The following is a 27,510-nucleotide window of genomic DNA, read 5'->3' as shown; positions in this document are numbered from 1 at the left end:
AATGAAGTATATTCTTTTTCTGATTGACTTTTCCACTTCTGAGTTCTTTTCATCCTGGACCCTGAAAGGAGGTATTTTTGAAGGGCTTGTATTACTCACTTTCAGTAGGGTCACTATGAGTTGGAAAATCAACTTGATGGCGATGGGTTTGGGTTTTTTGGATTTTATTAGGAATGACAATATGAGAAGAAATAACGTATTTTAGTCTTATGTGCATCCACTGCTATAAACTAATGTTTACATACGCCAAACACTACTCAAATGATATAAAATATTTAACTTATTCCCTGGAAACGAGGAATGCTTTCTGTTCTTCTAAGTGGAACGTTTATATTAGATATTTGCCTTCTTCATTTATTATGTAATTCCTACTGATTTTGAGAAGTCCGTGGGTGGTACAGTTAACGAACTCATCGCTAGTCTATAGGTTGGAGGTTTGAGCCCAGAGGCACCTTGGAAGAAAGGCTTGGTGATCTACTTCAGAAAAAGCAGCCATTGAAAACCCTATGGAGCACAGTTATACTCTGACACGCATGGGGTTGGTATGATTCTATTGTATTTTGAAGGATAAAATACCGTATTAGGATTTGCTTTTTAATTTGGTGCTACTTGCCTATTATGAGTGCTTGAGCTATTGGTGAAAGCTATTAATGGGAATACTTAGTCGTTCCAGTTAATTACAGGAAATGGCTCTGCCGTGTAGATACCTACCCAGAAGAATGTGGCATCTCCAAATCAGCTTTATTTCCCTTGGGAAGCATTATGCATTTTTTGGTAGAAATTTTACCTTTAAAACTATATATGATTTAGGCAGAATTTTTAAAGAGATTGCATTTTTTACTGACAGCTTTGTAGAAGGAAGGATAAAGCCACCCTGTTTGTTACCTATCTTGAACAAGCATGACTTACGGGATATAATTATGAAGCAACTTTCTTTTTCTCTCCTGCCATTTACATGTATTCAGTGGGCCTAGTTCTCCTGTCCCTAAATGAAAATTCAGGCAGAGTCATGACTTTTCTGGTTACTCTTAGGTTTTAAAAGTTCTACTATCCAGTGCCATTTCCATAATACGTCTAGTCAAAATTTCAAACTTAATGTATAGTTGAGGTTTTTTCCCTCATTCAGCCCTGTCCTACTGCCAGCAGGAACCTGGCTTTTGGGCAAAGGAACACAGCTTATTTTCTTTAGCCACCTAGGCTTCCTCCCGTACCTCCTTCCCCTGCTAGCCTCCCTCTCAGGGGTGCAGCAGGGGAGGGAGGAGAGTAAAGACAAGCAGGAAAGTTCTTACCTGACTGCCATTACTGTGGCGGTGGAGGGTCTGTCACCTTGGCAGACTTTAAACCTGGTTCTGTGGGCACTCTCATGGGTTCCTTGGTCAATCCCATCACTGGAGAACCACTCACTTGCAGTTCCTTTGGCGGCGCAAATGTAGTTCTCTTCTAGTTGGTCACTTATCCTTTTCCAGCCTTTAGGAATTCGGTGATACTTTTAGCTTCTCTGCGCTGAGGTCTGTTTGCCCAACCACCCAGGCCTCTTGGACAGGATCTAAGATGATCCCATGCCGGCTGTCTCATGGTGGTCCACATCTGCTCCATGGGAAACACTTGCACATCCTTTCTGCTGACAAATTCTGGATGTGCAGGCTGATCCCAGTGCAGCCAGTGCTCTGCACCCCTTGCCCCGCTCAGCCCAACTAGTGCTGTTGACATTACTTGGCTATGAATCAGACACCAGTCTACTGGGCCCCCCAGACTGTGATCTTGGCAGACTTTAAAGCTGATTCTGCGGGCACTTTCTGCTGATGGGAGTGTAAACTGGTACAATCATTTCAAACAGCAAATTGTTAATAGCTAATAAAGTTGAAAAGTTCCCAGGGAATCCACTTCTAGGGATCTACTTGGTGGATCTTTTGCTCATTGCTGCTCTGTAAAAGCATTAAAGTAGAAACAACTATATCCCTCAGTAGGGGAATGGAAAAACAAATTGCTGGTTAGTGACAACAGTAAGTGAAAATGAACTAGAAATTTATGGATAAGTTGCAACAGTGTAATTTTGAGGAGAAAGGTGCTGGATGATAGGTATGGTAGGGTTTCATTTAGTTATACATCTAAATGTACGAAATGAAATATTGTGAGTATGCGTATAGGTAACGGAAGGAAAAAAATGCATGGGAATAATGACATATACATCACAGGGATAGTGGTCACCACTGGTGAGGGAGGGAGGCAGAATGAAAGGGAGAGGGGGTAAAGAGGAGGCTTCTTAGAGCTAAATTGTTTTTAAAAATGATCCAAAGCAAGTATAACTTAAAATTTCAAGTAAGGTAGTGGGTACATAGGTGTTTTTCACATTTCTTAAGAATATTGAAGCTTCTTGGATCAGGTGGACACTTGAGACTATGTTGGCATCTCCTCCCTGGAGGGAAGATGAGAGGGTAAGAGGGGGTTAGAAGCTGGTGAAATGGACAGGAAAAGAGTGGAAGGAGGGAGTGGGCTTTCTCATTAGGGGGAGAGCAATTGGGAGTATGTAGCAAGGTGTACGTAAGTTTTTGTGTGAGAGACTGACTTGACTTCTAAACTTTCACTTAAAGCACAATAAAAATTAAAATATATATATATATCAAATATACTGTGGACTGCTGGAAGAACGAGTAGATCAGTCCTAGAAGAAATACAACCAGAATACTCCTTAGAAGCGAGGGTGGTGAAGGACGGACACATTATCAGGAAAACAAATTAGAAAAGGACATCGCGGTTGGTAAAGCAGAGGGTCAGTGAAAATGAGGGAAACCCTCAATGAGATGGATTGACACACCAGCCACAACAACGGGCTCAAACATGCCAACAATCCTGAGATGGTGCAGGACCAGGCAACTTTTCATTGTTATACATAAAGTCATGGGTCTGAACAACGTCCAGGGCAGCTACCAAACCCACAAGACCCCTTGCTGTCACTCGATTCCAACTCATAGCGACCCTATAGAACAGAGCAGAACTGCCCTACAGGATATCCAAGGAGGGGCTAGTGGATTGGAACTGCAAACATTTTTGGTTACCAGCCTAGCTCTTAGCCACTGCACCACTAGGGCTCTGAGGGCAGCCAACAACAAATTTGAAATATTTCATCATAAATACCTTATTTAAAAAGTAGGAGTCAGGGAGTGCAAGTGGCTCAGAGTTCATAGCAAAGACAAAAAATATTCCAGACCGACGCCTGTAAAAACTTTACAAGACGCCTGAAAGCACATTAAGTCCTGACAGTTGCGGTACTAGACCTTGTTCAGACGTCCCCCTTCCGCTGGGGAGGGAAGGTAACCCAACGGGTCCCCTTCATCTTTAAGAACATCAATCAGAGAGTTAATGTTGAAGAAACGCAGCCCTCCGCCTCCCGTATTCTCACTCCACGTCCTCCTCCCCGAGGAAGCCATGCCCCCAACCCCGCAGGGCGGGACCCCTGCACGTGGTGAACTACCCCTAGGAGAAGCCCAAATAGCACGGTCTCTTTGCTCCTCGCCTAGCACAGAGCCCGGTAAACAGCTGGAACTCAAGGAACCTCTGCCGAAATAATGAATGACCTGGAACTTCCGGTCTTGCCAACACTAAGAGCGTCTGGGAGCTACGGTTAACCGTCGAGTCTACCCCCAAAGGTAAAGGAAGCGCGAGGTACAGGCGGACCGCAGCCAGAAACCACCCGGCGCACACGTGTCCCACCTACCGCCCACGTCCCCTTCTGCGCAGGCTCCACCCGCCGCGCAAACTCGCTTCTCCCCGCCTCTTCCGGAGGCTCGCCGCGCGCATGCGCCTTACGATCCGCGCTTTGTTGCGAAAGCGAGGGGGCGAGGTCCTGCGGTCCAGGCGCGCGGCGCGGCGAGACGCTGCGGGCGGGGCGGAGGATGGAGGCGGTATCGTCCGCTGCGACGGTTGGGGCTGCGCGTGAGACGGTGGCTGTGTGAGCATCCGAGCTGTGTGCAGGCCGGCGGGGCCTGACCATGGCGAGAGACCCTCTCCGCTGGGCTCCCTGAGGTGTGCTCCCTGAAGTCCCAGGGAGGCGTCGCCCATGGGCTCGCTGAGCAGCCGAGTGCTGCGCCACCGGGAGCGAACCCGAGCCCAGCCGGAGCCGAGTTCCGGGGCGGTGGGCTCGGCCCGTGGGCCCAGGACAGGCGGCGACGCACCCGGCCACGGCTTCTGTTACTGCCCGGGCAGCCTCAAGCGCAAGCGGAGCAGCGGGGCCTTCTGCTACTGTCACCCCGACTCCGAGACGGACGAGGATGAGGAGGAAGGGGACGAGCAGCAGCGGCTCCTCAACACTCCTCGAAGGTACCGGGGGGTACGCGCCCACACTGGCCCGCGCCCGCACCTGTTGGGCCTCGGTGCGCCGCCGCCGCGTGCTCCCGCGGCCCGGCCTGGGGACGAACCCAGCGCCCGGTGCACTTGGGAGGTGCGGCGCTCCGCAGCCTGCAAAGAGCGGACGTGCCCTTGGCAGGGTAAACGTGGGGGCCACCCGGGCAGGAGGCTGGGAAGCCGGCCCGATCCAGGGCGGATCGGGGTGCGCCCTGGGAGACGCCTGGTGTCCAGGGTTATAGACCACAGACCTTGCCAGGGTGTTGTTACAGCCCCAAGAGGAGACTCAGAAACGCCAAGCCAGAGCTTGCGTCTCATAAAACCTTAGAGAGACGGCAGACTCGTTGGTCTTCCCTACTACAGCTTTGTCCTCTTTGAGTGGGTGGCAGTAATATAAGTTGTTTTGCGTCTGGTTGGTTTAAATAGTATAGAAATGCAAATTTAGTTTTTGAGATGGGTATTGTCCACTACTGTCCACTCAGTGAATGGAGGGGAAATAATCGTACACAGGAGAGCTCCTTAACGGTGAAGGTGAAGTTTATCAATAGTGTACATTTGTTTCCTTCTTTCTAAGTCTCAAATACTTGAAGTCGGTGACCATGGTTATGTGTCAAGCTGTGCCGTGGCTTGTTTAACCTTATTTGAGGAACTGACGAATGGGATATCTACCTGTGAGCTAGAATATAGTTTGTAAGTAGGATGTATTTTCACATAAACGATCTGGTTGCTCTGTTTAAAAAAAAAAAAAATCATCAGTGGAGTCATATAGATGTAATCTTTTAAATGAAACCTAAAGAACGTAATTCATTAAAAGATTCTGCTATGCAAATGTTACGTGTTTATTGTAAAAAAAGTTTAAGATAAAAATACTATCATAATTCAATCGGTCATAAAAACCCGTTGCCATCTAGTCGATTCTGACTCATAGCGACCCTATAGGACAGAGTAGAACTGCCCTATACGGTTTCCAAGGAGCACCTGGTGGATTTGAACTGTGACCTTTTGGTTAGCAGCTGTAGCTCTTAGCCAGTATACCACCGGGGTTTCCATAGGTAACCACGATTAATAGCTTGATTTATAAAATTTTTCACAGATTTATGTATAAATACGTTTGTATTTATTTATAAAAATGGACCTCTATTGTGAATACTGCTGAGCAATCTTTGGAAGAGTTAGTACAACATACTTTTAAGAGCTCAAATTCTGAGTTCTCATCCATATTCTACACTTAATAGCTTTATTTCCTCGTGTATAAAATGCAGATATTAATACCTGTCTTACAGGGTTTGACAAATAAATGAGAATGCATACAGCACAGTGCCTGGTATGTAAGCACTCAGTAAATATTATGCCTCTTCTTTGTGCACAACGACTAGCCTAAGGATTGGCATTTCAAACCCACCTGGTGGTTTTGTTAGAGATGGGCAATGGGCACCAAATGCCTTCTTTGAGTATAAAAAAAAAAAAATTAGACACCAAAAAACAAAAACAAACAAACCCACCACCATTGAGTCGATTCCGACTCATAGCGACCCTATAGGACAGAGTAGAATTGCCCCATAGGGTTTCGAAGGCTGTAATGTTTATAGAAGCAGGTTGCCACGTCTTTGCTGGTGGGTTCAAACCACTGACCTTATGGTTAGCAGCTGAACGCTTAACCACTGTGCCACCAGGGCTTCTTAGGTATATTATAGGTGCATATAGTTGGGTCTCGTATTTTTTTTAATCCAATAGGACAATATCTGCATTTTAATTTGTATTTAGACCATTTATACTTTATGTAACTATTGAACTATATATCAGTCAAGGCCCATTTGAAAGAGAAGCCACACAGTAATTTGAACAGAAAAAAATATAAACAGTAATAAGCAACAGCAGTTTAACTACTAAGAGGTAAAGAGATCTCTAAAACATACAGGAATAGCAGATACAGGGAGCAGCCACTACTTCTAGGCCTGAGGCAGAATACCCCAAGGAAGGAACAAATTTGGAATAGGGCCATCTCTCTCCAAACTGAGATTCAGATGTTGAAGGGGGTGTGGCTGTAGACCACTGGATGGTGAAGAAGCTTGCTAAAGTGCAGTAGGCAGAGGCTGGCAAGCAGGAATCTGTCCACTGGAATCCAGACAAAACTTGCTTGGAGGCTTTATGACCAGCCTTATGTGTCAACTTGGTTAGGCTATAAAACCCAATTATTTAGTAAAAAAATCTGTGTGCTGCTGTGAATGCGTTTTGTAGATGTTGTTAACATCAACCATCAGTTGACTTTAAAGGAGATTACCCTTGATAATGTGGGTGAGCCTTATTCAATCAAGTGACGGCCTTAAGAGCTAATACTGAGGTTTCATGGAGAGGAAATTCCACCTCAAGACTGCAGCATCAAATCCTGCTTGAGTTTCCAGCCTGCTGGGTCGCCCTATAGAACTCAAGACTGCAACATCAACTCCTGAGGTTCCAGCTTCCTGGCCTGCCCTACAGATTTTGCACTTCAGACTGCAACATCAACTCCTGCCTTAGTTTACAGCCTGCTGGCCTCCCCTGCAAATTTCAGATTTGCCAGTCCCCACAATCATGTGAGCCAGTTCCTTAAAATCAATCCCTCTCTCTTGATTTATATTTGTGTGTGTGTGTATATATATATACATAACATGCACATACTGAGAAGTCTTCTAGAGGAACAAAATCTTAAAGGTAAGTTTTCTGAATTGAATCTGGGATTTTGGGAATTGATTCTCTAGTCTGATTAGGTTTAAAGGCACTAGTGATTCTATTTCCAGTTATAAAGAGGGCACTGATAGTCCATGGTGTGATAATGGTAACAGAGATAAGCAAAAAAACACCATTGGATACTCCTAATCAAATATGAAACACAAGGTTCTCGGTAATGGTGTATTTGATACTTTAGGACATATTTTTCAAACTTATGAGTATAATGAGATTGCCTGGTTGCCACTGATTGCACTGGAGAAAAGGGGAAAGAAAAGGACGAACTGAGGGCTTCAAAACCCAACTCAACCATCACATGAATGATACGAAAGTTTCTATGTGTGCTCTGAAAGAAAGCCTGTGTCCTGTAGCCACAAAGCTGAGACTGCTGAAAACCAAACCCAGAGTCTCATCCTCTGAGTGGCTAAATTACAACACAAATTGAATTCCCAGTCTCACAGGGCGTCTGCCATTAAAGCAGAGGCATTGATTGGGAAGGAATGGAATCTTGAAAATTGGAGTGGGACATACAGGCAGATCCTGATGACTCTGGGGACATTGAACCTCTAAATTCTGCTGAGTCTTCTTTGCCAGTAGAAGCAGCCCTTCTACCCCGGTCTGAAAATGTTAACCCTGCTTTGTCTAAACAACATGTAATGATCTCTGAGGTCATTGCCCCGCAAAGCATTGCTGATTCTCTTTAAGACATATCTCCACCATCCCTCTTTGCTCCTAGGCTGATAACCAGACTATGACCATCAGGCCATGAAAGGTGAGGTACAAAGTAGGACCCACAAGGAGGGGTGCTGCACCCCAAAGAACTACATGATATATTTCCAGTTTATATCAACAGAAATCTGGAGGCTCTGTACGGGAATGGATATTAAGGATGTGACATAATAGTGGAATGAAGATAAAGTTGGATCAGGCCAGATTTATTGAGAGGAGCTCACTGGGTGGTGCAAATGGTTAAGCGCTCAACTCCTAGCCAAAAAGTTGGCAGTTTGGACTCACCCAGAGGTGCCTTAGGAGTAGGCTTAGTGATCTGCTTCCAAAAGATCACAGCCTTAAAAACCCTATGGAACAGTTCTACTCTACACACATGGGGTCACCATGAGTCAGAACTGAACTCAACACCAATAGCAAAGCAGCGATTCTGGATTCAGTGTTCAGGGGTTAGAAAGAATGCTAATAATTGATTTGGTTGGTTGACTGAAACACAGACAAAAGCTAAGTCAGTACTAAATGAAGCTGAAATGCCAGAGCTGTTGTGGTTTACTGCAGATAAAGATATCCAAACGCTTAGGAAGATTGGAATGTTGGAGTGGATTTAACATGAAAGACCTGCTCCCCCACCCTGGGAGAGCCTAGACCTCTTACCACGACACATGAACAATATTTGTGAGGGAAGTCTCAACATTCTTAAAGATCTCTGTGGTCACTTTTCTCTGTAGGTTAGAAATTACAGTGGGAACTGCTATCACTAAACTGGGATCCTTAAATGCATTCAGAAACCAAATGGCAGCACTCAATAGCCAAAGACAAGGTGGGTGTAGTTATCATTTTTGTTGTTAGGTGCTGTTGAGCTGCTTCCGACTCATAGTGACCCTATGTACCACAGAACAAAACACTGCCTAGTCTTGCGCCATCTTCACAGTCGTTGCTGTGTTCGAGCCCATTGTTGCAGCCACTGTGTCAGTCCGTCTGGTGAGGGTCTTCCTCTTTTTTGCTGACCCTGTACTCTGCCAAGCATAATGTCCTTCTCCAGGGACTGGTCCCTCCTGATAACATGTCCAAAGTACATAAGATGAAGCCTCACCATCCTCCATTCTAATGCTGTCTTAGGCTGGATTCTCTAGAGAAGCAAGACCAGTCGTGTGTGTGTATAATATGTGCATGTGTGTGTATATATATCTATAGAGAAAGAGAGATTGATTTATCTCAAGGAAATGGCTCACATGGTTATAGAGGCTAGCAAGTCCCAAGTCTGGGTCAGACAGCAGACTGCTGGCTCACAGGCTGCAGAGAATGACAACAAGAATGGCAGGTAAGACGGCAGGCTGCTGGCTCACCTGCTGCAGGAGCTGACAAATCCCAAGGTTGGCAGGCAGTATGGCAGGCCACTGGCTCAAGTCCCAAGAACTGAAGGTCAGATGATGACAAGCTGGATGCAGGATTGAGAGCAAGCAAGCGAACTTTGTCAGAATGTCCACATTTATTGGGTGCAGGCCTCACCCCCAGGGAAACTTCCTTTACAACTGATGAGGTGATTATGTCATATCACAGAATTGGAGGATAATTACATAATACTGAGAATCGTGGCCTAGCCAAATTGACAAGTAATATTAACCATCGTAGTCTACCCCTTGTCACCTTCGCACGTTTATACATCGTCTTAAACCATGCATAATCTCTAAATAAAGACAATTATAAAATCACACTTGAGCCTAACATGGCTAATATGCATACAACCGAAAACGCACTAGCCTCGTTTACATCTTATAGTTTATAAGTGGCGGGATAAAGGAGGGAAGAAAACAAAAAGATTTGCTATATGTATACACACACACATACATGTATAATAAATACGCATAACAATTACAGTCCTCATTTCTGCAGCTGGTCTCATGGTTGTAACTGATATTTAGAACTATCTTCTTCCACCACCCATTCTGTATTTCCTTTACCCTCAGCAAGTACCTCAGCTGGTTGTGGCTCCTTGCCTGATAGGGTGACCCAAACCTTCATTCCTAAAGGGTTTGGGGCATTAGTAGTCATGTCAGAATTGGGTTGCTTTGTTTTCCATTGGCTTTAATCACGGGGCATAGTAGTACTAAGAGACACCCTAAAGGATTTCCTGTATTCCAGACATATTCTTCTTTACCTCTATTCTGTAATATCAATCTGATTTCCCTTCGATAATCAGGATCACGTACACCAGCCAGTATGGTAACTCCCTTCTTTGCCTGTTGATCCAGAGGCATGAGGAGCCCAAAGTGGTCAGGTGGCGTTCTTAACTTCCAGTTCAATGGAATCAGTGTGGTGTTCCCACGTGGGAGCAGTCGTCCCTTTGGAACTAAGACCTCTAGACCCACAGAACATAGAGTTGTAGGGACAGGAAGCAAAAATTTTGCGAGTGGGTCACTAGGGGTAATAGTGAGTGATGCCACTTCTATTTCCACCCTTTGGTTCCTGAACGTGTCAATCCTGGGGTTGGGAGAATCAGTACCATATATGGGCACTGGTTTAGTGCATATACAGCCTCCTGGAGAATACTACCCCAACCCTGTAAAGTATTGCCTCTTAGCTAACACTATGATTGTGTCTTTAGAAGGTCGTTCCATTGTTATATCAAGCTAGCTGCTTCAGGATGATGGGGAACATGGTAGGACCAGTGAATTCAATGAGCATGGGCCCATTGCTACAGTTCACTTCCTGTGTAGAGAGTCCCTTGATTAGAGGCAGTGCTGTGTGAGATACCATGATGGTGGATAAGGCATTCTGTCAGTCCCCAGGTAGTAGTAGTGTCAGAAACATTATGTGCAGAGAAGGCAAATCCACATCCAGAGTAAATGTCTGTCCCAATAAGAATGAAACACTGCCCTTTCCATGATGGAAGTGGCCAGTGTAATCAGCCTGCCACCAGGTTGCTGGCCGATTGCCTCGAGGAATGGTGCCAGGCTGGGGACTCAGTGTTGGTATCTGTTGCTGTCAGATTGGGGACTCAACAGTGGCTCTAGCCAAGTGGGCCTTAGTGAGTGGAAGTCCGTGTTGCTGAGCCCACGCATAACCTCCATCCCTGCCACCATGACCAGTGTGTTCATGAGCCCATTGGGTGATGACACAAGTGGCTGGGGAAGGAGAATGACTGGTTTCCACAGAAGGCATCATCCTGTGCACTTAATTGTTAAAGTCCCTCTGCCAAGATTACTGTTGGCGTACACTCACATGAGACTCAAATATCTTTACTTCTTTGGCCCATTCAGAGAGGTCTGTCCACATGCTTCCTTGTCACCAATTTTCCAGTCAAGTCCCTGACCGTCCAGGCAAACCATTGGCCACAGCCCATGAATCAGCGTACAATTGCACATCTGGCCATTTCTCCTTCCAAGCAAAGTAAACAGCTAGGTGCACTGCTTGAAGTTCTGCCTATTGGGAGGGTTTTCATTCACCACTGTCCTTCAGGGAGGTCCCAGAAAGGGGCTGCAGTGCTGTTGCCGTCAATTTTTGAGTGGTACCTGCGTATCATGCAGAACCATCTGCAATCCAGTGTTTTCTCTTCCTCAGTCAATTGGTCGTAAAAGAACTCCACATGGAGCCATCCATAGGTGCAGACTGGAAGAGGGAAGGTGATGTTACAGGAGTGGAGACCATGGGCATTTGAGGCACTTACTCATGCAACTTGCTTGTACCTTCAGGTCCTGCTCGAACCTGACCTTGCATAACCACTCCCATATAATGATGGAGTGCTGCTGTTTGTGTCCGACTTTATGACGCTGTGGGTCAGACAACACCCAGTTCATGATAGGCAGTTCAGGCTGCATGATTACTTGGTGGCCCATGGTTAGGCATTCAGTTTCTACTAATTCAGTTAAACAAGCCAAGAGCTGTTTCTCAAGAGGAGAAAATAGCAGGGCTTTGCTCCAAAATCCTAAGGGTCTGTGCCGTGATTCACCAGTAGGGGCCTGCCGAAGATTGCAAACAGCATCTCTATCTGCCACTGACACTTCAAGTACCACTGGATCAGCTGGATCATGTGGCCCAAGTGGCAGAGCAGCTTGCATGGCAGCCTGAACTTGTTGGCAGAGCCTTCTCTTGTTGTGGACCCCGCTCAAAACTAGCAGCTTTTCAAGTCACTTAATAGGCCGGAGTAGCACACTCAAATGAGGGATGTGTTGCCTCCATAATCCAGAGAGACCCACCAGACGTTGTGCATCCATTTTAGTTGCAGGAAGGGCCAGATGCGATAACTTCTTCTTCACTTTAGAAGGAGTATCTTGACATGCCCCACACCACTGGACCCCTAGAAACTTCGCTGAGGTGGAAGGCACCTGAATTTTTGTTGGGTTAGTTTCCCATCCTCTAGCACGCAAATGTCTTGCCATTAAGTCTGGAGTCATTGATACTTCTTCCTTACTAGGTCCAATTAGCAAAATGTCATCAATGTTATGGACCAGTATGATGTCTTGTGGAAGTGAAAGGCAATCAAGTTCCTTGCAGACTAAATGATGACATAGGCTTGGAGAATTGATATAGCTCTGAGGTAGGACAGTGAAGGTGTATTGCTGGCCTTGCCAACTGAGGGCATACTGCTGCTGGAGATCCTTCAAAATCAGAATCGAGAAAAAGGCACTGGTCAGATCAGTAGCTGCATACCAAGTTTAGGAGATGTATTAATTTGTTCAAGCAATGAAACTGCGGCTGTAATGGGGGTCACCGTCTGGTTAAGTTTCTGTAATCCACAGTCATTCTCCAAGACCCATCTGTTCTTTGCACCGGCAGATAGGTGAGTTGAATGGGGATGTGGTGGAACTCACTATCTCTGCATCCTTCAAGTCCTTGGTGGTGGCAGTAATTCCTCCAGAAATGTGGTATTGGTTTTGTTTACTATTTTCTAGGTAGAGGCAGTTCTGATGGCTTCCACTTGGCTTTTCCTGACATAATAGCTCTTATTCCACTTGTCACGGATGCAGTGTAAGGGTTCTGCCAGTTCCTGAGTACGTCTGTTCCAATTACACATCCTGGAACTGGGGAAATCACTTCAGGATGGGTTCAGGGACACATTGAACCCACTGTGAGATGGACCTCGCAAAGGCTCCATTAATAACCTGACCTCCATACACCCCCACTCTGACTGGTGAGCCACAGTGACGTTTTGGGTCTCCTGGAATAAGTGTCAGTCTCGAGCCAGGGTTCAGCAGTCCCTGGAAAGTGTGATTATTTCCTTTTCCCCAGTGAACAGTCAGTCTTGTAAAAGGTTGTAGATCCCTTTGAGGAAGGCTGAGAGAAGGATCAATAGTATAAATTTTTGGCAGGGCAGTGGCGTCATTTTTCAAGGGGACCTGGCCTCCCCATCATTCAAAGCGTTGTGGGTCCGTAAACTGACTCAAGTCTGGGAATTATTTGAGGGATCATGACTGTATTCTGGTGATTCAAGTTAGGCTGCCATTCAGTTGACCTAGAATTCTTCCACTTGTACAGATCAAGGAAATATTTAGTAGATTTCCCATCTGTTTCCCTCCTAGGGACACCATGACTAAGTAGCCAACACCATAAGTTCATACAAATCAGACTGTTCTGATTACTGCTTAACTCTGTTGTCCATTGTAATAACCATGCCCACCTTTTCATTGTTAAGTACCTCCACTTGACCCCTATCACCACAGGGTCCAGTCAGCCCCATTGTAGTTAGGTGTCTTAATTCAGTTAGGGTAGGTCCCATTGTCAAATCTGACTTACGTAAAATAGCAATCACAGAAGTCTTTGAGAATACTGGAGCTTTCTTCACAAATTGTTCCTCACTGTTGTGGTAAAAGATATGTCCTCTGGGCACTCCATGTGTGGGTCTGTGGGTCTAACCTGATAAATCCACTCAAACATGCCAGTTTCCCAAAGCCTTTGGATACCTTCTTCTACCATATACTAAGGTAGGTCTGACACTTTAACTTGATTTAATGTAGGCCACCACTTAATCCATGCTTCAGTGACCCAACTAAATAAACTATTAGGCCCTCTTCTGCCCTCTCAAGCTGAAACATTGAATGAGGGATCTATACTTAGTGAACCTGTATCTATAAACTCAGACTGATCCAACTTTATGTTCCTTGCACCATTATCCCATACCCTTAATAGCCATTCCCACACATATTCCCAAGGTTTCTATTTGTACGTATTATAAAAGTAAGGCAGTTCTTTTGAAGTATAGCATACCTCCTCCTGGTCCACAATTTGTATTTCACCTTTTTAGGCTTGATGGGACTTAAGTCTAGTTAGAGCGCTAGAAGCAAAAATGGGTGCTGTGGATAGTTCCTGGGAACATTCAGCAATGTCTTGTAAGGTATCTACCTGAAGCAATGCTCCAGGCAACACTGTAGGCACTGTAGGTGCTGTATCTTAAGAGTTTTCAGGCACAGCTGGGTTAATCTCATCAGATGAGGGTGGAAAGGATAATGGTTTTCCAAGGGATGGTGGTTTAGCAAACAAAGATGGAGTAATCTTTTCAGATGGGAGGGCTGGTTCTGTTGGCAGTGGAACTTAGGGGCTCAGTGTCCCAAGCTTCCTGAGTATCTGTCCATATGACCCCATCCTAAGTTTCAGGACCCTACTTCTTCCCAATCATTAGCCTCACTTTAACTTCAGATACCATTTGAGGTTTGGGAATTCAGTTGGCCTTGTAATTCAGCCACTCTTACAAGACTCTGGGTTTGGTTTTTGGCAATATCAGTTCTGTTACTTTAAGAAATAAGGCTTTCTTTTAGTGCACAGGTGGCAACTTTGAGGTCTTTTATGCTTCGCTTGTGCCATGATTCTTAAAACCCTGAGCTCATCTTTCTTTCACCACTTTGCATAGCGAAAGTAGGACGAACCAACCAGCTTTCCTATACTTCTGATTCTGACGAAATACTAGGAAGTGTCAAACATGAAATTTCCCAGAGCCTCATTACATCTCCTCAACACTTGATCTATTGGTAGTGATATTTCGTGTATTAATATTGCCCCTAGCAGCATCCTCTTTACTACTGGAGGCAGAGTCATCATTGCCTTAAGACTAGTCAGACATGACAACCAGTTTTAAAAACTCATTCTTACGATTTTGTTTCTCTAAAATCACTCGGTACATGATGTCTTAGGCTGGGTGTCCGAGAGATTCAAAACCGATGAAGTGTGTGTGTGTGTGTGCGCGCGCACGCATGGAGAGAGAGATCTATCTGAAGGAAATGTCTCACGTGGTTGTAGAGGCTGGCAAGTCTCAAGTCTGTGGTTCAAACGTAAGGCTGGAGGCTTCTCCTAACTCAGTAGCTGCAGAGGCTGAAGAAACCAAGACTGCCAGGTCAGATGGTGGTATGCCACTGGCTCATGGGCTGTGAACTGAGACAAGATCAGCAGGTGATATGGTGGGCTGGAGACCAGGTGATAATGAGCCAGGTGCAGGATCCAGAGCAAGCAGGCGAGTTCTGCCAAATTTTCTTTTAGGGGCAGAAAACAGAACATGATTGGAAAATTGGTGACAAGGAAGTTTGGGAAAGGTATGAGGATAGAGCTCTCTGAATGGGCAATAAACATGAAGATATTTGTGTCTCATGTGAATGCTTGCCACGTGTTTACCTCAGCAGAGAATTTAAATAATCAAGTGGATCTGATGACCTGTTTTGTGGATACCAATAAGCTTCATTCTCCATGAATGAGTGTGCTTCCACTCCAGGTATTGCCAAATGGATTCTTGAACAAAGTGATCGTGGTGATAGGGATGGAGATTATGCATGGACTCAGCAACATGGACTTCCACTCATCACGGCCAACTTGACTGCAGCCACTGCTGAGTGCCCTATCCACCAGCAGCGGACACCAACACTGAAACCCCATATGGCACCATTTCCTTGAGTTGTCAGCCAGCTACCTGGTGGCAGATTTATTACATTGAACACTTAACCATCATGGAAGCGGCAGCATTTTTCAGAGTAACCTTACTCTGAATAAGATTTACCTTTCCTGAATGCAGTAACCAAAACCAAAAAACCAAACCTGTTGCCGTTGAGTTGATTCTGATTCATAGTAACCCTATACACAGGGTGGAACTGCCCCATAGGGTTTCCAAGGAGCAGCTAGTGGATTTGAACTGCCAACCTTTTGATTAGTAGCCATAGCTCTTAACCACTGCACCACCAAGGCTCCCCTGAATGCAGTATGTCTGCCAAAATTACCACCAGTAATTTATCCACCATTGTGGTATCCCACACAGCATTGCTTCTGATCACAAGCATTCACAACAATTGAAGTGCAACAGTGGGCCCATGCTCATGAAATTCACTGGTCTTACCATTTCCTCATTGTCCTGAAGCAGCTGGCTCAATAGAACGGTTGGAATGGTCTTTTGAAGATGCAGTTATGTCACCATCTAGGTGGCATACCTTACAAGGCTGGGGCAGTGTTCTCCAGGAGACTCGATATGCTCTAAATCAGCATCTAATATGGTGCTCTTTCTCACATAGCTAGGATTTGTGGGTCCAGGAATCAAGAGATGGAAATGGGAGTAGCACTATTCACTGTTACCCCATGTGACCCACTCGCAAAATTTTTCCTTCCTGTCCCTGTGACTTTATGCTCTACTGGTCTAGAGGTCTTAGTTCCAAAGGGAAGAATGTCCACCCGGAGACACAACAATGATTTCATTGAACTAAAAGTTCAAGATTCCCACTTGCCCACTTTGGACTCCTCATGCCTCTAACTCAGCAGTCAATGAAGGAAGTTTTTGTACTGACTGGGTGATTGATCCTGATTACCAGGGAAAAATCGGACTGCTGCTACACATAGTGGAGATAAGGAAGAGTATGTGTGGAATACAGGAGATCCCTTAAGGCCTCTCTTAGTACTTCCATGCCTTGTGATTGAAGTCAATAGAAAATTACAACACCTCAATTCAGGCAGGACTGCTAATGGCCCAGACCCTTCAGAAATGAAGGTTTAGGCCACCCTACCAGGCAAAGAACCACAACCAGCTGAGGTGCTTTCTGAGGGCAAAAGGAATATGGAATGGGTAATAGAAGATGGTAGTAATAATCAGCTGTGACCATGTGACCAGTTGCAGAAGTGAGGACTATAAATGTTATGAGCACTGTTTGTTTTGTTATGCATTTTTATTGAGAGTGTGTGGTGTGTGTTATGCTTTCAGGTTTTTCTGTCTTTTCAGACACACTTCCATGGAGTCCTTCTCCTCTAAGCCAGGCCTCCTTCCTTGGTCCCTCCATCCTCCAATCTAGATCCATTCATTGTTCTCTAGGTCTGCTCTTATCCTACAACTTACTTTCACCATTCCCTGGGATTGAATCCACTGTTTTCTGTAGCCTATAGCTTTCTTCTTTCTCACTCATTTTAGGGAGCTACAACCTCAAGCATTTTCACAAGAAAAGGTACAAAAGGAGGTAATTTGTGCCTATCTAAATATAAATGTAGCCTGTGACTTTATCAATCCTTTGACTGGGTGTAGAAATCTAATCTAAAATATCTTTGATGATATTACTTCATTGCTTTCTAGTCCACAGTGCTGATGAGAAATTTGATGCTGGTCTAATTATCTTTTCTTTTTAGGTGACTGTTTTTCTTTGGCATCTTAGAATTTAACTAGAATATCCTTAAATGTGAGTCTTTTAGTGGCCTTGTCACTTGGGGTGGATCTTTACAATCTGGAGACTCATGTACTACTTTAGTTTTAGGAAATGTTCTCCGTAATTTCCTTTTCCCAGTTTTCTTCGGTTTCTCTTTATAGAACGTCTCTGAATTGGATTTTGGATTTCTTGGATTGCACCTGTAACTTTTCTTTTTTTGCTTTATGTTCTGGAAAATTCCCTTAACTTTCATTCATCCCCTCTTTCAACTTTTTAATTTAGCAACCATGTTTTTGCTCTCTAAGAGCACTTTCATCCTTGTTCTGAGTAGTCCTTTATCATAGCATCCTGTTCTTATCTTATAAATGCAATAATCTCAGATATTTGAGTGTTCTGATCAGATGGTTTTTTCTTTTTAAATTCTCTTTTCCCTGAGTTATGTGTTTTCTCTGGGGCCGGTTTTTCTCTTTTTTATGGTCTTTAGTGCTGCTAATTTTCCTCACATTGGGTGATCCTTGATTGTCTATTTATATTTAGGAATGGGTAGCTGATTTGTGTGTGTGTGTGTGTGTGTGTGTGTGTTTAATTGCATAAATAGATGTATTTCAGTAGGCCTTCCTTTGAGTAGCAAGACTGACTACTAGCTCATTAGGTATGTGTGGTGCATGCTTTGCTTTAGTGCGGAGCTTCCCAAACTTTAGCGTCTTAGTAATATTTTTCATGGCCCTTCAGGTCCAAAAGAAATTTCATAGTTAGGTCCAAACAACTCAATAGTAGTAAACTGCATGGTACCTGAAAGATATTGCTGTGCTTCCTTTACGTTTAAAATTTTCCGCATGCCTCTCTGAGTTGGCTGTGGTGCTCCTCAAAGCCTCAGCATACAGTTTGAGAACCACGACTTAGGTTGAATTGGTTGGGAGCTGACAGGCTACAGACTACTCAAATACCAGAATGAAGATTGCTTCTTATCTGGGGCAACAACACCTATGCTAAAGCCATAGATCTTTCTGGCAAGTTCTGTTTCTTTCTAGAAGAGCCTTGGAATCTTTTTGCCTGGGTTATCTGTACTCTGGCTGTCTTAGAGAGTGGAGGAAGCCTTTAGGGGAACAAGTTCCTGTTTTCTGCCCCAGTTCTCATTTCTGCCTTTTGTGTCCCTGAGTTCTCCCTCTTCCCCATTCACACCTCAAGGTTCCGAAGGGCAGATAGGCTCCAGCCTCCATCACAGCCCTTCGTATTATATTCTGGGCTATGGGTTTCTCTGTTCTTTTTCATTCCGATTTATTTTCTAAATTCTAGATCAATAAAAGTCTCTTATCAGGTGATAAGCCCACCTTTTTTCCTGCTGTGGGTTTATTCCTTTTTGTACTTTTGATCTTTTAGTGTAATTTGGGCAGAGATGGGAAGCAAACATGTCCTCCTTAGGCTATCGTGAACTAGAAGCTACATTGTTTTCATTTCTCACAATAACCCAACGTAGACACTATTAATATTCTCTTTTTCAGATGAGGTAACTGAGCTGTGGTAGAGTTGGGGCTCAAACACAAGTCTGTCCTCTACCAGAGAATGGACTATTTTTATTGTCTCTTGGCAAGAGGTGTTCAAGACACCATCTGAAACAGTAATTTCATTTTTAAAGAGAGATTTAAAGTTTTTAACAAGTAGGACCGAGCTAGCCAGGAATTCAAAAGATGCTGATCAGCTTCTGCCTGGGATCTTTCCACATTTACTGGATCATCTTGAGCAATGATTTTCAAACATGGAAAGAAAATAATACAACTCTTTCTTTAACTCTTAAGCAGCAGTCCAGTAGGTGGTGCTGCTCTAGTTGAAGCTGAGTGGAATGCCCAGAGTCCCACCACTCAATTCTGCTGGGTCCTTGAGACACTTTCCCCCTTGAGCATAAATGTGAAACCTTAGAGCTAATACTGCATACCATTTGTCCAATGAAAAATAACGTTTTAACTACTTTAAGAATGGTTTGCCACCAAAATAAGGTGAAATGTAAATTAAAAAAAAAATTACTTGTGTAGGTGAAATTTTCACTCGTTTTCCGTATTTTAGCTGCATTGAGTCGGAATCGATGGCAGTGGGTTTGGGGTTTTTGGTTTAGCATATTATCGCAGTTGTAGTGAGATCCTCTGGAGTGCTGCTCTCCTTATTAGGAAGTAAGCAAAAGCCACCACACTGTGACTCATTGTTTTAGTTCTCGAATAGGTAATTCACTTAATTAAAAATGAAAGATTGCAAAAAGTTGTTTAGTGAAAGGTCTCCCTCCCATGCTGCCCCATTTATCCACTGTCAGCCCTCCTGTGACTAGACAACCCAGAGGTGAGCACTCGTAATAGTTCCTCCTTTGTTCTAACATGTATGAGCAAATACAAATATCTGCCCCCACCCCGCCCTTTTATACAATGCATATGTTGACTCTAATAGAAATTAAGAGTATTTTGAGTTATATGGGAAAATCAGTAAAACACTGTTTTACATGTGTGGAACTTGTATTTCTTTTAACAGGAAAAAATTAAAAAGTACATCCAAATATATTTATCAGACCTTGTTTTTGAATGGTGAAAATAGTGACATTAAGATTTGTGCTCTAGGAGAAGAATGGAGCTTACACAAAATATATTTATGTCAAGTAAGTGTTTTGTTTTTTCCTTTTGAGTAACCAGAATTAGCCATGTTAAAAAAAAAAAAAAAAAACTCTTCAACTCTTTTAAGTCATGTACTTTCTCGCGTTTTGCAGTAATCTTTTGCATGGATAGTAGTTGTTTAAGTCCTCTAATCTGATAAAAAGTCTGTTGTATTAGAAATGATGAACACTGTTAACGAAAATTTTTACTTCGGCTTAGAAATTGTCTGGTTAAAGGAAGCAATAACCAAGCTTACTTAATTGCCATCTGTGTCTTAACTAGGTAAAAAGCTAAGGAGGTTCAAATAATAATGTAGGAATTCAGTTTAGATAGTAATATAAGAAATTGGTTTAGTCTTTGTTGGTACTAAACTGATAGGATTAAGTATATTTGATAATAATTGATAGTGACCTTACCTTAATTTTTTTTTCTTCTGTAGACATATTGGAAACCCTGGTGGTGTAGTGGTTAAGTGCTATGGCTGCTAAGCAAAGGGTTGGCAGTTCGAATCTGCCAGGCACTCCTTAGAAACTGTGGGGCAGTTCTACTCTGTCCTATAGGGTTGCTATGAGTCGGAATCGACTTGACGGCACTGGGTTTTTCTGGGTAGACATATTTGGCAATTCTTTTTCTCTTGAAATAATATAATGGATAAGTTTTGATAGAATAGTTGCACAAAGTTAGAAATGGGAAAATAATTTGGAAGACAAAGAAGGTACTACATAATCATTAACTTTTTCTTTTTTTTTTGAAGTCTGGCTACTTTTCTAGTATGTTCAGTGGTTCTTGGAAAGAATCCAGCATGAATATTATTGAACTGGAGATTCCTGACCAGAATATTGATATAGAAGGTAACCAACACCATAATTACAATAATGCAAAAATCATAAAAACATAACCTCTTTATTCTTTTAGTTTCTTCTTACTTTGTAGGCTAAGAAAAGCTCCATTGAAACATCCCAAGCAGATAGTTTTATATTGATTTATTCCATCATTTGTTCCACCTATCCCTAATCTAGTCATATGGGCCTTAATCAGCCTGTTTATTTATCTTTGTAAATATATCTGGAATATGGAGGACATAGTAGAGGGAGGGAAGAAAAGTGTGACTTTTTTTTAGTTACATAGAAAGGTTGGTAAGTAATTATTCACTGACTGTTCCCTATATATGAATATCTTTTCTGAAAACAATACATGTATGAATCATGTAAACACGTTGTTTTACAGCTATAAGGTGCTGAGGTAAGGAGGCTGAGGTCCACAGGATTTAAGAGACTTACATTGGCTTTCTGAGCAGTTTAGTGACTCTAGAATATACTATAGCTCTTTTAACTCCTATTTGAGCGCTCCTCCTGTTCCTCTCATTGGTAGCCTAGTACCCGTCACATAGAAAAAGAGCAAATTTAAAATATTTACAAAGCAAACCACATGAAACATGCATGAGAGTGGCAGTGGAGAGAAGAATGGACAGGTTTAGATGGCTGTGGGGGCAGGGCATAAATGTCTGAGGTCATTCCAGGTGGAGAGTTCAGCCAGTCTAGTAGAGACACAGAGGTAGAATGTACTTGGTGGGTGTGTTGGTGACAGATGAAATTGGCTACCACAGCAGTTACCTAAGAGGGAGATGGAAGTGAGCACTAAAATCAGAGAGGTAATGAGGATCAGGTCAGTGAGAAGTGATAGAGGCTTCACCAAGAGTTTGAATTTGATGCACTGGATTTGGAATGGTAAATATCTCATTTGTTCACTGTGATCATTGCTAGGGGTGGTGTAGACAACTATGTTAGAGAGTTAAGGAGCTCGGCTGCTAACTGAAAGGTTGGCAGTTTGAACCTACCAGCCATTTTTAGGGAGAAAAGACCTGGTGATCTGCTCCAGTAAAGATGACAGCCTAGGAAACCCTATGGGGCAGTTCTTTTCTGTCATATAGGGTCTCTATGAGTCAGAATCTACTCACAGCCCACATGTGAGCTGTGTATTCAATGAGTCACCACTGGGGCTTGTGTGGCATGGACAAACCAGGAGCTATACCACACTCTCCAGTAGTGAAGCAGCACAGCTAAGGTTATCATTGGGTCTTTGTGCTTTAATGATTGATCTACTCAAGGGTATCATTATAAAAGTTTTCCACGGGTATCTTAACTCTGACCACTAACTAAGATTTAGATGCTAGAAGAATCCAGCTAGACTTGGTAGAATAAACAGAAATGTGTAACATTGTTAAATTAGCACCATCAATCAGTAGTAACCATTATAATCATTTTAATTAGTGATACTTCTTTTATCTTTTTATGGACATACCAGATTTAGACAAATGTTGTCTTTCTGTGTGATGATAGTCGTTGTTAGTTTTGTTTTACCATATGTTTATAATGGTTATTTCATTCTACATAAGAGCTTTTGCTTTCAGCTCTGCAGGTTGCATTTGGTTCACTGTATCGAGATGACGTCTTAATAAAGCCCAGTCGAGTTATTGCCATTTTGGCAGCAGCTTGTATGCTGCAGTTGGTAAGTACATGCCTTATTGAAAGGAAGGTTCACAGTCGTATCTTTGTTTCAAAGTATTCTAAAAACAAAAATAAATAACTTTTTACAATTTTTAAAATAAATATTAAATGTATAAATATGCCATTTGTTAGAAATCATTTAAAATACTTAACCAAAAGCAACTTATTACAACTGAGGGATCACGATGCCTGTCTAGCATAAATGCAAGCTATTTCTGTGTCCGTGTCTTAGTATTATTATAATGTGGAAAAACTTTATTTGTCTAAGTCCATTTACAGATTTCTATTAATGACTTAACTATTATTAAGCAGATGGGTTATGATTACTAATTTATTTAGTTCATTGATTCATAAAACATTGAGTGCCTACTATGTTAACTTTTTCTTAATTAACTACATATGTGTATTTTATTCTACTGGTAGAATGATAGATTTGTTCAACAGAAGTTTATTGAACAAAGGCATAGAAATACAAAGGTAAATTAAGGTATTGTCCCTGCCTTCAAAGACCTTACAATATAGTGTGTGTGGACACAATATAGTGCCCCAAAATTAAAATATGAGCTGCCCAATATTGTAGATACAAAAATAAACATCCTGTAGGATATGGTGAATATACAAAGAAGGGAGTGGTCAGTTCAACTTGGTGGTGTCATGAAAGAAGGTGATGTTTGAGGTTGAGTCATGAAAGTTGAAAATGTATTTATCTTACAACAGAAGAAGAGCAGTGAGGGGAGAGCATTTCAGACAGAAGGAACAGTACACTAAGACCTAGACATGTGAAACCACGGATGATGAGAGAATCTAAGCAGAACATGGCTCTAGCACAGAATATAAGAAGGATTGGAGAGAGAGAGGCAGAGGCCAAATCATGGAAGTCCCTCTGTATCTTGCTAAGAACTTTCGACTTTACTTATAAGCACCTTTGGAAGGTTTTAATCAAGGGATAGTCAGAATTATGTTTTAGACAGAATACTCTGGGAACAACGTGAGGGATGGCTTGAAGGAAAGGTAAGTATAACACTAGAGGCAAAAACCTATTGCAAAGTAGTCCGAGTGAAGGTCTAAATTAGGGAGTAGCACAAAGCATGGAGAGGAAAAAAAAGGATATCAGAGATGTCATCGCTGTTTGGTGCTGTCAGGTTGGCTCCAACTCATAGTGACCCTCTGTACAGCAGAACGAAACACTGCCCAGTCACCGGAGATTTTAAGTAGAGACAGTCCATCAAATTTGGTGACAACAAATGTTAATTAAGAGGAAAAGAGAGGAGTCTAGAGTGACTTTCAGATAAATTTACAATGCTAATGGAATCAGTGCTCTATTTCTATCATTTATGTGGTGTTCGTGTACGCATATATTTGAAGTATTAGTAATAGCTTGCTGAATATATTTGACTAAGATCACTTTATTTTTAAAAATGTTTTGATCCCTTCCATACTTATTTCCAATAAGTATGCCTTATTTTCTAACCATGGTTCTTTTAATTTTGTTTTAAATTTACTTTCTGCATTATTTGTATGACTTACTAACTATGTAACTTAATAATATACTTGCATGATGAATATTATTTCAGAAATTTGAGTGAAAAGTGACAACCTTCTTTCCATATATTTCATTTGAAACCTTTTATATAAATATTTTAGATTAAAATTTTAATGTAAGTTGTTTAAAACAACAAGATATTTGTTTTAGGTATATTTCTTAGATATTGATAGGTGCTTTAAACTTTAGTAAACACCCCTGATGATTCATATAGTTTATCTGCCTACCCCATCACATGGTCAGCTGACCATGGCAAAGAGTTCTTAATTTAAAAAGAAACAGGCAAGACAGAGTGCTGCTAAAGAAATGTGCAAAGGTCCAGAGAGGGGAAGAACAGAAAAGAGTCAGAGGAGCAATAGGCATTGCCACTAACTTCCTCCACTCCCATTTTCTAGTTCCAAGTATTTAGTTGAATATTTGCTGGATTTTTTTCAGTGTTTTTACTGGACTTATAAAAAATTTAGGCTTGCTATCACTTAATGAGTTTTCTTTCTTTTCTTCCTTTTTTTTTCCTTTTTCCTTTTTTTTTTTTTTTTCACTTTTTAAATATGTAAAAGCACATACTCAGAGCTAATTTTTCCCATGTGAAATGGGCCTTTCCAGTGCTTATTTATATTTACAGGATGGTTTAATACAGCAGTGTGGTGAGACAATGAAGGAAACAATTAATGTGAAAACTGTATGTGGCTATTACACATCAGCAGGGACCTATGGATTAGATTCTGTAAAGAAAAAGTGAGTTGCCTTCCTTGATTTCCCTCCCATCCCACCTTTGGGACTGTGGCTCTTTGGTTTCTTAAGAAAACGTATAGTTAAAGAGAGAATTAAAAAAAAAGATCAGAGACTATGAAAAGCTTCTTTTTAGTTTGGACTAATTAGTAACTTCCTCAAAACTGTTGTCTTTGATGTAATGACCGTGAGTGGGTTATACATGCTTATAAAAACTATGATCACTCTTTACTGTACATTTTCTATTGAAAGTTTTTTAAAGAGTAGGCATAATATGGAGCCCTGGTGGCACAGTGGTTAAGAGCTATGGCTACTGACCAGAAGTTTGGCAGTTCAAATCCACCAGCCGCTCCTTAGAAACCTTATGGGGCAGTTCTACTCTGTCCTCTAGGGTCATCATGAGTCGCAATCAACTCAACGGCAACGGGTTTGGTTTTTTTTTTTTTTTGGTTAGGCATGATATACACTGTATCAGTGCAACTACTGGCAATATTTGCTCTTTAACTCTTAAGAATTATAGTACCCATTTTCAGATTCAGATTTTAAAGAAGGTAATGGAAATATGCAAGTCTCTTCATAAACCATTTAACACAAATGTGAACTAAGATTTTGCTAATTAGAACTGCTGTTAACGTGAAGGGAATAGTCCCTTAATAACTGCTGACAAAAACATACTAAATTTCCAGTTATTAAACTAAAAATTTTCAGCATGTTCTCGCAAGATTAATATTCTGTTTTTATTTTAACCGTAAGTCCTATTTAATAAATTGTAAATATATGATATATAATGTAATAATTATATGTTTTAATTTCAGGTGCCTTGAATGGCTTCTAAACAACTTGATGACTCACCAGAATGTTGAACTTCTTAGAGAACTCAGGTATTATAAATATTGTGTTTTCATATATTACCTGGCATTTGTAAGATATTTTTATAGAACACAAAAATGTATTACTTATGAAAAAGCGAGCAATTTAATGAAAGGTATCTTGACTTCATTTATGAACTGAACTGAAAAAATGCTACATGTCTGTTGTAACTGATATAAAGTATGTGTACTGTTTTAACCAATTTTAATAGAAAAGGACATTTCTGTTTTGAGACTATAGGAAAGTCCTAAATGTTACCTCACTTCTGCTGAGCACTAAGAGAATCTAAAAGCTATATTTAAAAAACCCTCCATTATCACTGAGAAACGAAGTTTGAAGAAATTGTATTAAACTTTTTGCCAAGGCTTTTGTGTGCTACTGAGTCGATTCTGACTCATAGTGACCCTATAGGACAGAGTAGAACTGCCCCAGAGGGTTTCCAAGGAGCTGCTGGTGAATTTGAACTGCCAACTTTTTGGTTAGCAGCATGTACTCTTTTTTTTTTTTTCATTGTACTTTAGATGAAGTTTTACAGAGCAGACTAATTTCTCATTAAACAGTTAGTACACATACTGTTTTATGACATTGGTTAACAACCCTAAGACATGTCAACATTCTCCCTTCTCAACTTTGGGTTTCTTATTACCAGCTTTCCTGTCCCCTTCTGCCTTCTAGTTCTTGCCCCAAGGCTGGTGTTCCCCTTTAGTCTTGTTTTGTTTTATGAGCCTGTCGAATCTTCGGCTGAAGGGTGAACCTCAGGAGTGACTTCATTACTGAGCTGAAATTCCGGGGTCCATGCTTTCAGGGTTTCTCCAGTCTCTGTCAGGCCAGCAAGTCTGGTCTTTGAGTTAGAATTTTGGTCTACATTTTTCTCCAGCTCTGTCCAGGACCCTCTTTTGAGACCTGTTGGAGCAATTAGTGGTGGTAGCTGGGCACCATCTCGGTGTACTGAACTCAGTCTGGTGAAGGCTGTGGTAGGTGTGGTCCATTAGTCCTAGCAGCCTGCGCTCTTAACCACTTCTCCACCAGGGCTTTTTCCACTAAGCTTAGCAAAATCAAACTCATAATTCAGTTGACCTTTTAATTAGGTCCATATATTAGTCATTCAAGAAGCCCTGGTGTCGCAGTGGTTAAGTGTTCAGCTGCTAACCCAAAGGTCAGCAGTTCAAACCAACCAGCTGCTCTATGAGAGAAAGATGTGGCAGTCTGCTTCCATAAAGATTATAGCCTTGAAATGTAAAGATGTATATGATATTCGAGAAACATAATGTCCAGAATAAGGAAGAAACCCATTCCAGGGGCCCTGTGCTCTAAGCAGCCCGTTTTAGGAAGAAAAGTGAAAAACCTAGAATGTGACCAGAGGAGAAAGATGCAAACAAGAAGGGGTAAAGAAAGACGTGGGACTTTGAAGTGTGGTGTCTGGGGTCTTAAACGTTAGCAAGCAGCCATCTAAGATGCATCAATGAGTCTCAGCCCACCTGGATCAAAGGAGAATGAAGAACACCAAGCTCACAAGGTAATTATGAGCCCAGGAGACAGAAAGGGTTACATGAACTAGAGACTACATCGTCCTGAGACCAGAAGAACTAGATGGTACCTGGCTACAACCGATGACTGCCCTGACAGGGAACACAACAGAGAACCCCTGAGGGAGCAGGAGAACAGTGGGATGCAGACCCCAAATTCTCATAAATGGACTAGACTTAATGGTCTGACTGAGACTAGAAGGACCCCAGCGGTCAGAGTCCCCAAACCTTCTGTTGGCCCCGGACAGGAACCATTCCCGAAGCCAACTCGTCAGACATGGATTGGACTGGACAATGGGTTGGAGAGAGTTGCTGATGAGGAGTGAGCTACTT

At 42.2% G+C, this 27,510-nt stretch overlaps 1 protein-coding gene across 2 annotated transcripts in view; it reads left to right on the top strand.

The window, feature by feature from the left end:
- Window positions 1–3,814: 3,814 nt before the first annotated feature.
- GMCL1 (germ cell-less 1, spermatogenesis associated) overlaps window positions 3,815–27,510 on the top strand; it is a 57,287-nt gene continuing 33,591 nt past the window's right edge. For both annotated transcript variants that reach the window (XM_049856782.1, XM_049856781.1), the window contains exons 1-6: window positions 3,815–4,317; window positions 19,884–20,007; window positions 20,757–20,853; window positions 22,413–22,510; window positions 24,675–24,787; window positions 25,597–25,662. In XM_049856782.1, coding sequence (XP_049712739.1) covers window positions 4,058–4,317; window positions 19,884–20,007; window positions 20,757–20,853; window positions 22,413–22,510; window positions 24,675–24,787; window positions 25,597–25,662 — 758 coding nt within the window. In that variant the 5' untranslated portion in view covers window positions 3,815–4,057. The remainder of the gene's footprint in view (window positions 4,318–19,883; window positions 20,008–20,756; window positions 20,854–22,412; window positions 22,511–24,674; window positions 24,788–25,596; window positions 25,663–27,510) is intronic.

This window comes from Elephas maximus, chromosome 17, assembly GCF_024166365.1.
Source record: "Elephas maximus indicus isolate mEleMax1 chromosome 17, mEleMax1 primary haplotype, whole genome shotgun sequence".
In the NCBI taxonomy this organism is placed as follows: domain Eukaryota; kingdom Metazoa; phylum Chordata; class Mammalia; order Proboscidea; family Elephantidae; genus Elephas; species Elephas maximus.
Note: the sequence above shows the minus strand (reverse complement) of the source record. Positions and strands in the feature narration are given on the sequence as shown.